At 41.5% G+C, this 15,569-nt stretch overlaps 2 protein-coding genes across 2 annotated transcripts in view; both read left to right on the top strand.

The window, feature by feature from the left end:
- The window catches only part of LOC142210142 (phospholipase A2 inhibitor NAI-like), a 9,655-nt gene extending 8,210 nt beyond the window's left edge, over positions 1 to 1,445 (top strand). The window contains exon 6 of the mRNA XM_075279169.1: positions 1,429 to 1,445. Coding sequence (XP_075135270.1) covers positions 1,429 to 1,445 — 17 coding nt within the window. The remainder of the gene's footprint in view (positions 1 to 1,428) is intronic.
- Positions 1,446 to 8,875: 7,430 nt separating this feature from the next.
- On the top strand, positions 8,876 to 15,569 carry LOC142210141 (phospholipase A2 inhibitor NAI-like). Its single transcript, XM_075279168.1, has 5 exons — positions 8,876 to 8,931; positions 9,411 to 9,527; positions 12,189 to 12,335; positions 14,014 to 14,175; positions 15,376 to 15,569. Exons 1-5 carry the CDS (start codon positions 8,880 to 8,882, stop codon positions 15,567 to 15,569), a joined length of 672 nt encoding a protein of 223 aa, XP_075135269.1. The 5' UTR covers positions 8,876 to 8,879.

Here is a 15,569-nt window from a genome sequence, read left to right as displayed (position 1 = left end):
TGATCCTCATTGCAGAAATGTTTTGATACAGGAGGGTCCATTCTTCACTCTCTAATTGTATGGCGATGTGAATTCATCCGCATTCTAAGTTGCTGTCTGGTCTCTCCAACATACTGATTTTCAGTGGGACATTTGGTGCATATTATTAATTACACTACATTGGGTGTGCTGCAGGTGAACGTACATCAGATTTTATATTCCCTGTTAGAGTTTGGTATCTCTATCCTGTCAGTCGTTAGTATGTGAGGGCAGGTTTTGCACCTTTTCTCTCCGCATGGAAATGTTCCTGTGTTAGTTGGAGGTGACAGTGAGCTGCTGAGGTTTGGTGGCTGTCTGTAGCACAGGAGAGGGGGATCTGGAAATATGGATGTTAGACGGTTGTCTTTTTGTAGTAGTAGATGTAATTTGCTTGTGATACCTCTCAGCATCTCCAAGTGGGGGTTATATGTGATGACCAGGGCCACCCAGTTGTTTTCCTGTTTGGTATTGTATTTTAATAACTCCGATCCAGTATTCTGGTGACCCTGGTGATTTGTTTATCAATTGTCCTTGGATGGTAACCCTGCCTCAAGAATGTGTCTCTGAGGACTCCGAGGTGTTCGTCTCTATCTGCAGGGTTAGAACATATGCGATGGTATCTGATAGCCTATAGCCTGGCTGTATACAATGGAGTTCTTTATGTGTTTAGGATGAAAGCTATCCCATCCTAGGTAGGTTGTTCGGTCAATTGGCTTCCGATACAGCGATGTTTCAATTTTGTTGTCTTGTATCTTGATGACTGCGTCCAGGAAGTTTATTTCAGAGAAGGAGTGATTGAGCGTCAGGTTGATGGTGGGATGGAACTGGTTGAGTTGTTCCTGGAAGGTTTTCAGCTGTTGTTCAGACCCAGTCCAAATAATTAGGATATCGTCAATGAAACAATAGTAGGCCAGAGGCCTGGTGGTGCAGGTGGATAGGAAGTCACTCTCAAGCTTGGCCATGAAGATATTAGCATACTGTGGCGCCATTTTACTCCCCAGACCCTGAGAACCCTGAGAACTGATAAGAACCTGGAATTGTTTACATTGTTTCTACCAATTACTAATGAGCCTCTACCCCTCTTCCTCCTAGATTTCTATTCCTATGTGTCCTTTTGTACATAAATATTCATCCTTCAGAAATGGTTTTTAAATTTACTTGAGAAAGGAGCCGAGAGTTCGGAAACGTTGTAATCTGTCAGCATTATTAGTTAGCCCTTAAATAGGTATCAACTACTGAAGACTATCAAGTTTGTTTGTTTTTTTGTTTTTTTTAACCAGAATTCTGGTGAATAATTCTTCATTTTTTTTCCCCATTGTCTTGCTGTAATATGAACCACCGCCCAACTAGGCCTACACCAGACTGTATTGTATGGTTCATCGTAATGTTGAGGTAGATCTTTTTGTCCAGTGTGTCAGCCATCATGAGCAAAGTGGCATCTCTGGATCTAGCAAAAGAGCCCCATACCATTGCTATTCCTCCTCTATGTTTGGGAGTTATAGGGCTCGTTCCCACGATGTAACACAGCGCTCATTCTGACATGTATACACGTGTCAGAGTCAGCGCTTCAAAACAGAATCCCATTGACTTCCATGGGTTCCGTTTAACTCACGTATCTCATTGAAATCAATGGGTTAAAAAGCTTCCCATTGATTTAAATCTGTAGACGGAACCCATTGAAGTCAATGGGATTCTGTTTTGAAGCGCTGACTCTGACACGTGTTTACGTGCCAGAATGATCACCGTGTTACATCGTGGGAATGAGCCCTTAGTATCACACAATGAAAAACCATTGACAACCAAAAGCCCTACGGGATGTACCAAAAATGTTTCTTCCAGATATTTGATCTGTCAATCCTGAAGGTAAATGTCTTCTCTTCACAGCTGAAAGGGAAACTTGTCTTTTTTTGTTTTTTTCTGCATTAAGCTGAAAATTTTGTGCTTTGAGGTGCTGACCATGAAAACTTTCGACAATTTTGTAATGCCCTTTGGTCTGCCGACCTCTTCCCGTCAGAGTTTCCTCAAGCCTCTAAGTGCTTTTTGATGGTATAGGAAACTATATTGACTAGGACTTTGACTTTCTTGGCAACTTCTCTGTAGGACAGACCTACACTTTTAGGCTAAAGCCCCATGCACACAGTTTTTTTTGTTGCTGCATTTTTTATTTTATTTTTTGAGCCATAGACAGAAATGGATTGAGCAGAAGGGAAAAGAAGAAGAACTTCCTATACATTGACCATGGACTGTATATCACGTGACCATGGACTCTATATCACATGACCATGGACTGTATATCACATGACTATGGACTGTATATCACATGACCATGGATTGTATATCACATGACCATGGAATGTTTTTTTTTTCCCACGAGAAGTCATCCTGCTTTACACGTTCTGTTTTAACTATTTTCTTTAAAGAAATAATGCTGAGTGATATTCTGTCACAAGATGTCTACCCTATAAGTGTCCAGCCACCTAGTATTTGTGATGTGCTCTTCAGCCCGTCAGATGTTCTGCTAACCTGTTACAATATTGTAGTGAATTGGTTGACTGAGAAACTGAGGTTCATAGCCAAATGTGAGTTAAATTAAAGTAGGACACCTCTGTAAATTTGTATCCCCAGACTCTCCTTTTATGCAGCTTTTTGTCTTTCCATATAACCACGTCCATGTGCCCTGAGCTACGAAAAAGGTTTCCCGCCATCAAAGGTGTCTTTTTGTCTTTCGTTGTGTAACAATAAATTTTCATCCTTCCTTTATGTTTCGGTCCCGTTCCTCCAACGTACAGTAGAGACTCCCTATAAAACATTGAATGCATAGACTGAAGTCCACATGGAATCTAATAATTTCCACAGTTTAGGGATCAACAATACCCAGCGAGACACAACTTGCGCGCAAATAAAATTTGAGTCAACTTTTTCAAGAATGTTATCAAAGTCTTGTATCATTTTGGGTACATGACTACTATGTCAGACCATAATCGCAGACTACTAGACAACTTTATATTTAGATGAAAGGGTCTTGAAGGAGAATGAAGAGTAGATGACCCCTTTAATTTTGATGGCTCAATGGCCATTAAATGTCAACAATTGGATTAACATCTCACTAGGAATTATTTTTGCAGAATTCTATATGGAGGGTTCTATCACTATAAGGTCACAGGGGTCATCTGCACCTTACCTCGGAGATGCATTATGGGAAATAATGTTGATTTGTTACAGTACATCGTCCAAGTCAGTGCAAATTTGTTGTCTTGGGGAAGTCTCTAACCATAAGCCTTTAGCTGTTCATACACATTAGACCAAATCTGTCAAGTTGGTTGGGTTCGGCCAACCATCTACTCGGAATAAGGGTCTCCCAACTCTCCTCAACAAGCAGCTATTAGGCTGAGGCCTCCCGTTGTGGAAATGTTGCTTTTTTTTTGTTGCAAATTTCGTAGCATTTTTGGAGCCAAAGCCAAGAATGGCTTAATAAGGAATGGGAAATATATATAGAACATATAGAAAATACTTAGGCTTCTACCTTCTTCTTTGGCGCAAAAAACTGCAACAAAAAAAGCTGCATTTCCAAGTGGGGCCTCAGCCTCGGTTGGATTTCTATTGCCCCGTTTTTTTCTTCTCGGGTGATAACACTTCTGGTAACAACCCCCCTCTTCCACTTCATTATTCTGGACAGACGAATATATGGCATTGGATTGGGATAGCCGCCCCGAACATTGTTGTAGCCGGTGCAACTTCACAGGGTTCCTGTGTGCAAAGGTAAGTCACCATCCTTTACTGCTTTGGACCACTCCAATTAATTTTCTTAATATATCTTATTAAAGAAATCTGTTTCCTTCTCCACTTTACAGGTGGAAGCCTCGCAGGTGCCCTAATAATGTGACCCAGGGGGCAAAATTGGGGCAACTAACTGGCCCTTGTGTTGTCAATAGAGGAGTTGGCCACAACTTGCCACAAGTGCCCCTCATGGCCCTGGTTCGGGTTTATTACAAAACGCACTTGACTTTTCATTTCTGACAGATCATTTAGAAAGCATGTGAAGCTCCGAGGCCGACCGCAAACATATAGATCATATTAAACAGGTTTTTCCAGTCCAATCGGTGATCATGTTTATATTTTTTTGTGTGTTTCTATGGTAAAAGGGAGGAGGGGAAGGGAGAAGGGGGTGTATAATATTAGGAAATAGGGTTTCATATTCTGATCTATCATTGCCCATTTACCAAGGATCGGCAGCCATCTTGCCCTTAAAAATGGACAAACCAATATTCGCTAAGTACAACAGTCTACGAGATTCCATAGTAAATAAGTATGATGAAAAAAAATGTAATTGAAACTGGGGAAGACGAGGGGAAGGGCCATTATGTAGATCTTATAAAAAATCTCAGGGGGTTAGTGTCCCAAATTGCCCTGTTTCGAAGCCAAAAAGACAACCCTTTATACAGTACTTACCTAGAGATGAGTCTGAAGAGTTTCAGTTCTTTAGTGAAGCAAGGGAGGTACACCCCAGCCTCACTGCGCATGTGCCTGAGATCTTGCGCTTGCGCTCTGAAGCCGAGGTGTATTCCAATGGCTTCAGTGAAGAATTGCACTGGCATAGGGAGTATAAAGCTTTTGTCATTTCTGTGCAGGCACATATGACTCGTTAGGGGTAATCAGCCCTGGATATGTTGCTGTAGTCCTAATTAATCAATATAGGTGTATTGGTGACGTCACAGCAACTGCTCGGAGAACACAGTCAGACACACAAGTATCGTGATCAGGATGTTCCAAAGTTTATTACATATTACTTAGCTTTTATAGAGGAATAATGGCTGTATGCTAATTTAGGCATAACAAACTACATCATATAGAAATATGAATTATCATTGGTCAAAGTACAAAATGGGCATTTACAAACTATGAATACGTATATAAACAATACATGAGACATGGTTGTCCGTGTTGTCCATTTTAGTGTGTAGCACAGTCTGATGAAATGGATGCCATGAGCTTCCAGGTTTCATGCTAATGGATGACAGACAAAACAAGAGATTAGCACTGACTTCATATCTTGTGAACTTTATGCGTCTTGTTATGGCCATCATGTATTGCGATGTTCAAATATGGTAACTTACATCCGCCAGCATGAAGTATGGAGGGGCAGGAAAAACTGGTTTTAACTAGATATAGTCTAATACGCACATAGACACAAAGATCAGCACATTTAATCAAAATACAAGCCTCAGGGTCACTGGGGAAGCCTCTTATCTGTTACTTCTGGCTATATGCTCAGGGTTAGCTTATTTTTCTCTATTTTTCTAAGTTACAGTTTAGGAACTGGAATTAACCCCTCACATACTTTACAATGGGGTGATATGGGAGTACTCAAGTATAAGCCGACTTTTTAAGCACAGGTTTTGTGCTGAAAAAGCCCCCTTCGGCTTATATTCAAAACAAGCAAAAAAAAAAAAAAATATATATATATATATATATATATATATATATATATATATATATATATATATATATTATTATTATTATTATTATTATTATTATTATTATTTATTTTTTTATTTTTTTTTGGGGGGGAGTCTATGACCACCCGCAATAGTAATGTATATAATTTCCCATAAAGAAGTGAAAAAAAAAAGAAGCTTTAAAAAACTATAATAAAAAAATAAAATAAATAAAAGTTATAAATCCCTCCTTTCCCTAGAATACATATAAAAGTAGAAAATGACTGTGACACTCATACACATTAGGTATCCCTGTGTCTGACAGTGCCCGGTCTACTGAATATAGGGGATCTGCAGTGCTCCTATTCCGTCGGGAAGGGGTTAATAGGAGCACTGCAGATCCCCTATATTCAGCCAGACTGAATTCCAAGTGGGGGAAGAAAAAACAGTCCTCAAGCTCAGGGAAGGGGCAGACAGACAACCAAAACACCCCCTCCCCTCCCCCAGCACCTACTGCACCCAAAAACTCTGACCATTTTAATTTTTGAAATTTTCCAGTAGCTGCTGCATTTCCCCCCCTAGGCTTATACTCGAGTCAATAAGTTTTCCCAGTTTTTTGTGGGAGGAATATGCAAATCTGTCTCCCAAGATGTAAATTGGAAATAGGGATGAAATAGAGAAACAGTGGTCTGTAGCTGAGAAATTGACTTGGTAAAAATCCCGCATTATGCAGTAAAGGCTTCTGGGAAAGTCGGGCATGATGTTTCCTATAGAGGGCAGCATAACAGAGGCACTGTCTCCCTATTTACATCTTGGGAGACAGATTTGCATATTCCTCCCATGATCCCTTACAGTGGAGCGACTATGGCTGTATAAGGCTGCATTCACACGGAGTAAACGCTGGCGTTTTTTGTGTGTTTTTTGCACATAGCGCCGCGTTTACGCCGCGTAGCGTCGCGTTAACGCCGCGTATACGCCGCGTTAACGCCGGGCAACGCCACCGCTAAATAGCGCGGCGTTAATGCGGCGTATACGCGGCGTTAACGCGACGCTACGCGGCGTAAACGCGGCGCTATGTGCAAAAAACACACAAAAAACGCCAGCGTTTACTCCATGTGAATGCAGCCTAAGTCTCCACACACCTAACAGGTGGTTTCTCCTTAAGGATGGACATTATCCCATAATCCAGTTTTTTGTGGTAAAATTAGGGGCCTCGACTTATATTCAGGTTGGCTTATACTCGAGTATATACGGTAATTCCCTTTAATGGCCATTCTCCTTTAAGGGCTGCATGACACGAACCCTGGAAGGTCCTCAGTATGATTCCGGAGAACAGCCGACTTGACTAGCTTCCATCTCTTCCAGTCAAGACTGACAGGAGACAAGATAAAGTAAAATAAAGGCTGGACAAAGTATTCCTGGGGAAGACTCTGCCCCTTCTCCTCCCCATACTCTTTAACTAAAAAAAAAAATACTTCTGTTTCCTCCCTGAACCAAAACTCTGTTCCACCTCAACTCTTTCTGTATGACATCAACCTCCAATTCTGAATTCAATTTGTCCATTGTGTTTTCCATTCCAGGAGAGAAAAATTAACCCTTCATACTGCTTCCATACAGATCACTCCTGTCCCCGTACCCTACCTCCTTTCATCGACTCTTCTCTTGCATATTCTCTATTAGCTTCCTAATTTCTATTAGCACAAAAAATATAGCTTCAATTCTGGGCCTCATGTGGGATTGTATAAAATTAATTCCCCAAAAATATGGAAAAAAATAAATAAAAATGTTTATATTTATATGTTTATATTCCCTAATTACGTACCCACAATTTCTTCTTGCTAAAACTGCAACTTGACACACAAAATACAAGATACTTTGAAAATAGGATACAAAAGTGATGAATGTGTGTTAGGATGGGGTCCCGCAGGTTACTCTTCCAGCGCACAGCGCCACCTGCGGGTCAACCCAGCTCTCGCCCTCGGCCTCGTGCAGTGGGATGTGTGGAATCCAAGTCCAGCTTTCTGGGTGGGTAGTTTGGGATACAATAGTCCTTGGGGTCTCATCATTCGCCTTGTTTGGTGGCAAGTGGACAATGGACATGTGGGTATGGGCGGGCGTAGGGTGGGTGATTTGGGATATAATAGTCGTTGGGTTCTCATCTTCTTCTCGTTTGGTGGCAGGTGGACAATGGACATGTGGTGGGTATGGGTGGGCGTAGGGTGGGTGATTTGGGATATAATAGTCCTTGGGTTCTCATCATTCTCCTTGTTTGGTGGCAGGTGGACAATGGACATGTGGTGAGTATGGGTGGGCGTAGGGTGGGTGATTTGGGATATAATAGTCCTTGGGTTCTCATCATTCTCCTCATTTGGTGGCAGGTGGACAATGTACATGTGGTGGGTATGGGTGGGTGTAGGGTGGGTGATTTGGGATATAATAGTCCTTGGGTTCTCATCTTCTCCTCGTTTGGTGGCAAGTGGACAATGGACATGTGGTGGGTATGGGCGGGCATAGGGTGGGTGATTTGGGATATAATAGTCCTTGGGGTCTCATCATTCACCTTGTTTGGTGGCAAATGGACAATGGACATGTGTGTATGGGCAGGCGTAGGGTGGGTGATTTGGGATATAATAGTCTTTGGGTTCTTATCTTCTCCTCGTTTGGTGGCAGGTGGACAATGGACATGAGTTGGGTATGGGTGGGCGATTTGCGGTATAATAATCCTTGGGGTCTCATCTTCCCCTAAGTTGGTGGCAGGTGGATACATATTGGGCAGCAATCTCCACCTTGGACTCCTCTTCCCCTAGTGGGATGTAGAGTTTTTTTCTTCTCGTCTGCTGATGTGAAGTCTGGGATGTGGGCTGAGAGCCTTTGGTAGTAGTCGGCCATGACGGCTGAGTATTTGGTGCAGTGTAGCAAAATTGAGGTTGTCCAAAATAATAGAGTGACCGTTTTCTTTTAGAAACAGCGCCACTCCTGTACAGGCGGTATCTGGTACTACAGTTCAGTTCCATTAGAGATGAAGTTCAACACCACCTTCTGACTGACCGGTGCATCACTGTCATGTTTTCTGGTCATAGACCACCTCTTACATTAATTTTAAAAAAAAGTCACAAAAACTTCATAGGGAATGTAAACTATCCCCCGATTTCTGACTAGTACTGTGCGACTAAATGATGACACAGAAAATGTATTCTAGGTGAATTTCTCCCACAGATGAGATCGAGAGTAAGAACACATTTGACAAGTCTGGCTGCAGTCTACAGGTCCACGCCCATTCTTCAGGTTCACCGGTCATACCCCCTCCTGTCGTCAGACTCTCACACACCTAAATTCCTGAAGTCTGAGCAGAAGGGATTATGTAAAACCAGTCTAAAGCCATTCAGACGGCACCTGAGTGTCTCACCACACCGAACATTGTGGAAAATGGGGTCTCTTTTTGGAATTTTTTGTCTGCTTTTAGGTCTTTCAGCAAAAGGTAGGTATATTTTTGATTTTTTTTTTCAATGTATTTGCTGTATAATTTTACCATATGTTTATGATGGGTACACTATAGAAAACCAAAAATTTAGAAAAACTTTCAGCACAGAACTGAATTTGGGTCTTACCCGCCTCCCTTAAAATGGAGGCTTCCTTAGAGATAACATTGGGCATTATAGGGGCACCGAAACAGGATGTAGCATGCACGTTATGGCAAAGTAGGAGGAAGTTTTTGTGGCTACATTGTTGCAATCCATTACGATCATCTTGAGGAAATGGGGCAAAAACACAATTATTTTTTAACTTAAAGCAAAATCCAGCGCATTCCTTACTCAATGGCCATATCTGCAGCTTAGACTCATCCATATCAATATTGTATCACTGCTTTAATAACATATACGTGATGGGATGGGACTGGTATAGACATCATAGAATTGGGCATTTCGGGAATTTAATGGAATAATGTTGATGTTTCAGGTCACTGTATTTCCTGCCAGCTGTGTGTGACCTCCATGGCTCCGACCTGTTCGGGTGTCAGTGTTATCTGCCAGCCAGGTTACGTTTGTGAAGCGAGGTACACCAATACTACCATAAGTAAGTCTTCTCGTCTTTATGTCTTCTCGATTCCCCTCTACTTTTCCAGTTCTCCCCTTCCTCTCCTTTCTTTTACTTCTGCTTCTCTTTTGCCACCTTTATTTCTTCTATCCTGTATCTTCTTTTTCTGCAAGATGTCAAAAATTTCCATAAATTTACAACTTTACTAAATAGTGTGTACATATGCAAATACAATGGAATGAAACAATGTGGTGAAGAGATAATGATTAGAGATGAGCGAACAGTAAAATGTTCGAGGTTCGATATTCGTTTCGAGTAGCCCCTCAATATTCAACTACTCGAATCGAATATCGAACCCTATTATAGTCTATGGGGAGAAAATGCTCATTTCAGGGGTAGGCAACATTCGATCAAATTATACTTACCAAGTCCATGAGTGAGGGTCGGGCTGGATCCTCCGAGAAGTCTTCTCCTTGCAGCGTCCCCGCGGCGTCTTCAGACTCTGAATTCACTCTGCCCAGGCATCGGGCCTGGGCAGAGCCGACTGCGCATGCCCGCACTACAAGCGATCGAGTACTTGATCAAGTACGAGTATTTCGAATACCGTAGTATTCGATCGAATACCTATTCGATCGAGTACGACTTGCTCATCTATAATAATGATATAATGGCGATATAGAATAGGAGTGGTCGCTGAGCCTCAGGTCAGGTCTTACTTGTGGAGTTCGTACTTTGCATTCCCTAGCAAAGCGGCAGAGAGCACAACACACTTGGAAGAAAACTAAATGCCTTTCCATTTCCTCTCAACCCACTTCCTCTTCTTTCCATTTACTTTCACCTTTTTCCTCTCTTTTTCATCTTTTCCTTTATTTTCCTCTTTACTCTTCCTCTTCTTTTCCTTCCACTTCCTATCCCTTACTCATTCTCTTCCTTATTCTCTTCTCTTTACTTCCTTATTACGCTTTCTTCTTCTTTCCTTTACTCTCCCTCTAATTTTCCTTTATTCTCCTCTTCTTTGTCTTTACTTTTCCTCTTTCCCTTCAACTCTTCCTCTTTTTTTCTTCCTCTTCCTTTTCTAACTCTCCCACATCCTTATCCTTACCCTTTCTCTTCCCCATTACTTCCTTATTACCCCTTCTTCTTCTTCTTCTTCTTCTTCTTCTTCTTCTTCTTCTTCTTCTTCTTCTTCTTCTTCTTCTTCTTCTTCTTCTTCTTCTTCTTCTTCTTCTTTCTTTCTTCCTCTTCCTTCTCGCCTACTTCCTCTATTATCTTTAGCTTTACCGTTTCTCTCCTTTCCTTTTCTTCTTCCTCTCCTCTTCTTATCTATTCCCCTTCTTGCCCTTATTCTTCTGATCTGTACCTTTCACTTCTTTATCTTCTTTCTCCCTTCTACTTCCTTCTTTTCCTCCACTTCCTCCTCCTCCTCCTCTTCCTCCTCCTCTTCCTTTTCCTCTTCCTCCTCTTCCTCTTTCTCCTCCTCCTCCTCCTCCTCTTCCTCCTCCTCTTCCTTTTCCTCTTCCTCCTCTTCCTCTTTCTCCTCCTCCTCCTCCTCCCCCCCTCCTCCTCCTCCTCCTCCTCCTTCTTCTTCTTCTCCTCCTCCTTCTTCTCCTCCTCCTCCTCCTTCTTCTTCTCCTCCTCCTCCTTCTCCTCTTCCTCCTCCTTCTCCTCCTTCTTCTCCTCCTCCTCCTTTTCCTCTTCCCACCTACTTCCTCTATTATATTTAGTTTTACAGTTTCTCTCTCCTTTACTTTTCTTCTTCCTCTCCTCTCCTCATCTATTCCCTTTCCAGCCCTTATTCTTCTGAGCTGTACTATTTGCTTCTTCTTCATCTTCTTTCTCCCTTCTACTTCCTTCTTTTCCTCCTTCTTCCTCTTTTTACCTCCCTCTTCTTCATCTTCTTCATCTATCCTTTTATTGTTTGTTTTTGTATATAGTCATCCATTGCCCCACCACTATTGTTACAATTCCATTACAGATTCCTTGAATTTTTTCCCTACCTACACAAGGACTGCTACATTGTTACAAAAAACCAAGCACTACACTGGAATCCCCCAACTCCTGGGACCCAAATACTAAAAGAATGGAGGGATCAAAACACCAGATAGAAATTTCAGCATTGCCCTATTTATTACAGAGGAAAAGGTCGCGGAAACCTTTTTCGCCGTGTGAACATTCTACGCCGCGACACAATACCATTGCAACATCGGCATTCCGTCGTGGCAACCCGTTCCTGTGTAGGCCTGAATGAATGGGTCTAAACTGGAGCGTGTCTCGATCTGCGGACGCCGTGGCTGATTCAGCCTTGGAATCCACGGCAAGATAAGGCATGCCACTTCTTTTCTCTGCTACTAGCTAGCGGAAAAAAGAAGCGTGCGGTTCCCAATAAAGTCAATGGGAGCCGTTTTTGGCAGTGGACTTTGAGGCAGATTCTGCGTCCAAATACGCTGCCAAAAAACTGTGAACTAGCCCTTAGCATATGGAGCTGCAGGACAATATGGCCCCTTCACTCTAGACCAGGGGTTCTGGCTGAGCAACCATTTGTATACAGAGCGAGCATTCACAATACTTATATATAATATAATATATTAAATAGGAGTTCAATTTTGTATTTTTGAGACCATAAAAAACTGAATATAGAAAATGTGACTTAAATTTTGATGATTTATTAATTGTTTTTTTTTCCCTATTGTCTATGTGCAGGTGGACTAAGCACACAAGTATTTTCTAGGTCATGTTCCCCTCCGATCAATTGTAATGTATCTGGAACCATGACCATACCCGGTGGTACAGTCCAGACAAATTCTACATGTTGCTTCACTGATAATTGTGTTCCATCAACTCCTACATGTAAGTGCTCATAGTCTAAGTCAGTGATGGCGAACCTATGGCATGCGTGCCAGAGAGGGCACGCAGAGCCCTCCATGCTGGCACGCGTGCGGTCGCCCGGATCGCTCACCAACAGGGAATCCGGTACAGGATTCCCCGTTGATGAGCGATCACTGCCTTCAGTTGTATGTGCAAATGCACATACAGCTGAAAGCTGTCAGGGTAGGCCGCGGATCGCGCGACCGCGGCCTACACTGGCTGCAGAGTTTGACCTCTGCCCCGACGCGGGCGCGATGACGTCATCAGCGCCGCCAGTGACAAGAAGGTGGATGCCGGCGGCTCTTCAGGGGTGAGTATGAGAGTGGCTCACTGTGTATATGATGTTGGGGGGAGCGCTTATAATACTTGGTGGGGTGTATGATACTGGGGGGGAGTGTATAATACTGGGGGGGCTTATAATACTGGGTGGGGTGTATAATACTGGGGGGAGTGTATAATACTGGGGGGAGTGTATAATACTGAGGGGGCTTATAATACTGGGGGGAGTGTATAATACTGGGGGGGCTTATAATACTGGGGTGGCTTATAATACTGGGGGGTGTACTAAAGAGCATATAATACTGGGGGGGGGCCTATTTATAAGCACACAATACTGTGTGTGGATGCCACTGTGGAGCATATAATCCTGTGGGGGGGGACACCTACTGCGGAGCATATAACACTGGGGGGCTACTGTGGTACTGTGGAGAATATAATATTGTGTGGTGGGCCCACTGCAGAGCATATAATACTGTCTGGGGTCCCCTCACTATTTATATCACACAGTATCTGTTTTATAGCAGACGTGATATTAGTACAGGATGTAAGAATATTACACGGTAACTATAAAACAGATCCTGTGCGATGTAAATAGTGAAAATTAATTGTTCAAAGTACCAAATGCCGAGACCTTTACATTTCAGTACAACGTTGTTTGTATTATTGAAAGCTCTGTAAAGCCCCACATGACTGTAATTTTTGGTCAGTAACTGTCCGCAATTGTGGATCCGCATAGTATTAAGTCTATATTGTCGTGTTGGCACTCCGCGAAAATTTTGTGGGTTTTGGGTTGCAGTTTGGGCACTCGGTCTCTAAAAGGTTCGCCATCACTGGTCTAAGTTATGGAAATGGATATAGACATAACTACCTGGACCTTACCTTTCCTCTTAGTTGGACATGTCTACACATGTGATACAAGATGGCCAGTTTTTCAAAACAACATGATTTTGCGATATTTTGTCATGAGATGTGTATCCTATATAGTCTATCTGTGGCCACTTAGTGGTTATGTTGTGAATTACAGCCTGTCTATGTTTTAGTTAGCCTATATTCAGGCCTTCTGAATGATGTCCTGGGGATCACAGAGGCCCGTAATTGAGCCCCAGTGGTCACTTGTTGGTCACGTTTCCAAAAAGTACACATCCAGCCAAGCTCAAAATTTTTGGGATTCACCACTCACAAAGCACTAGTGCTTTGTGAGTGGTAAATCCCAAAAATTTTGATCTCAGCTGGACGTGTAATTTTTGGAAAATTTGTAGTTCACAGAAAGGAATTTTTTTGTGGCTATGGTAATGTTATTTACTGTAGGTGTAATCAATGTTGGCGAGAAACGATGTGAACAATTGATACTCATGGAAGGATCTCCCTCTTCATCCCTCAGTAACAGCCCCCACCAGTAACTCCACCAACACCACCTCTGCGCTCAATGGGGTGAAATGTCGAAGCTGTTTGACCGTGAACTCGGATTGGTGTTATACGACCGAAACCATGAGCTGTGCTGGAGGCGAGACAGCCTGTATAATGCACAGCACAATAGTTACAGGTAAGTCCATAGTACTGGATGGATAGATAGGTAGATAGATAGATAGATAGATAGATAGATAGATAGATAGATAGATAGATAGGAGATAGATAGATAGATAGATAGATAGATAGGAGATAGATAGATAGATAGATAGATAGATAGATAGATAGATAGATAGGAGATAGATATATAGATAGATAGATAGATAGATAGATAGATAGATAGTTAGATAGATAGATAGATAGATAGATAGATAGATAGATAGATAGATAGGAGATAGATAGATAGATAGATAGATAGATAGGTGATAGATAGATAGATAGATAGATAGATAGATAGATAGATAGATAGGAGATAGGAGATAGATAGGAGATAGATAGATAGGAGATAGATAGATAGATAGATAGATAGATAGATAGATAGATAGATAGATAGGAGATAGATAGATAGATAGATAGATAGATAGATAGATAGATAGGAGATAGATAGATAGATAGGAGATAGATAGATAGATAGATAGATAGATAGATAGATAGATATGTGATAGATAGATAGATAGATAGATATGTGATAGATAGATAGATAGATAGATAGATAGATAGGAGATAGATAGATAGATAGATAGATAGATAGATAGATAGATAGATATGTGATAGATAGATAGATAGATAGATAGATAGATAGATAGATAGGAGATGATAGATAGATAGATAGATAGATAGATAGATAGATAGATAGATAGATAGGAGATAGATGATAGATAGATAGATAGATAGATAGATAGATAGATAGATAGATAGATAGATAGGAGATAGATAGATAGATAGATAGATAGATAGATAGATAGATAGGAGATAGATATATAGGAGATAGATAGATAGATAGATAGATAGATAGATAGATAGATAGATAGATAGATAGATAGATAGGAGATAGATAGGAGATAGATAGATAGGAGATAGATAGATAGATAGATAGGAGATAGATAGATAGATAGATAGATAGATAGATAGATAGATAGATAGATAGGAGATAGATAGATAGGAGATAGATAGATAGATAGATAGATAGATAGATAGATAGGAGATAGATAGATAGATAGATAGATAGATAGATAGGAGATAGATAAGATAAGATAGATATGTATCAAATGCTTTCACTGATTTGACCCCCTTTATTCAGATAGTTCGAAGTTGACACCTTTTATCTCCCCCCCAGGTTCGCAGCCTGTTACGATGGCGGTGCGGGGTTGCGCCACTCCTTTGCTCTGCAGCATCGCCAGTCAGTCCTTCAGCACCAGTGAATTCTCTGTCATGGAGAAATATTCCTGCACCAATGGAGGGCTCTCACTGAACGGCGGCCTCTTGACCCCGATGTTTTTGTTCCTTTTCTTTATTAAATTTTTTTTGTAA

The sequence above is a fragment of the Leptodactylus fuscus genome, chromosome 6, assembly GCF_031893055.1.
Source record: "Leptodactylus fuscus isolate aLepFus1 chromosome 6, aLepFus1.hap2, whole genome shotgun sequence".
Taxonomy (NCBI): domain Eukaryota; kingdom Metazoa; phylum Chordata; class Amphibia; order Anura; family Leptodactylidae; genus Leptodactylus; species Leptodactylus fuscus.
This window is presented reverse-complemented; position numbering and strand designations above follow the sequence as displayed.

Excerpts from the sequence above, each read along its gene's own strand:
- LOC142210141 (XM_075279168.1), top strand. The coding sequence starts at position 8,880 with ATGGGGTCTCTTTTTGGAATTTTTTGTCTGCTTTTAGGTCTTTCAGCA. Across the intron at positions 12,336-14,013 it reads TGTTCCATCAACTCCTACAT|TAACAGCCCCCACCAGTAAC; the intron begins GTAAGTGCTCAT and ends TTCATCCCTCAG. Across the intron at positions 14,176-15,375 it reads GCACAGCACAATAGTTACAG|GTTCGCAGCCTGTTACGATG; the intron begins GTAAGTCCATAG and ends TCTCCCCCCCAG.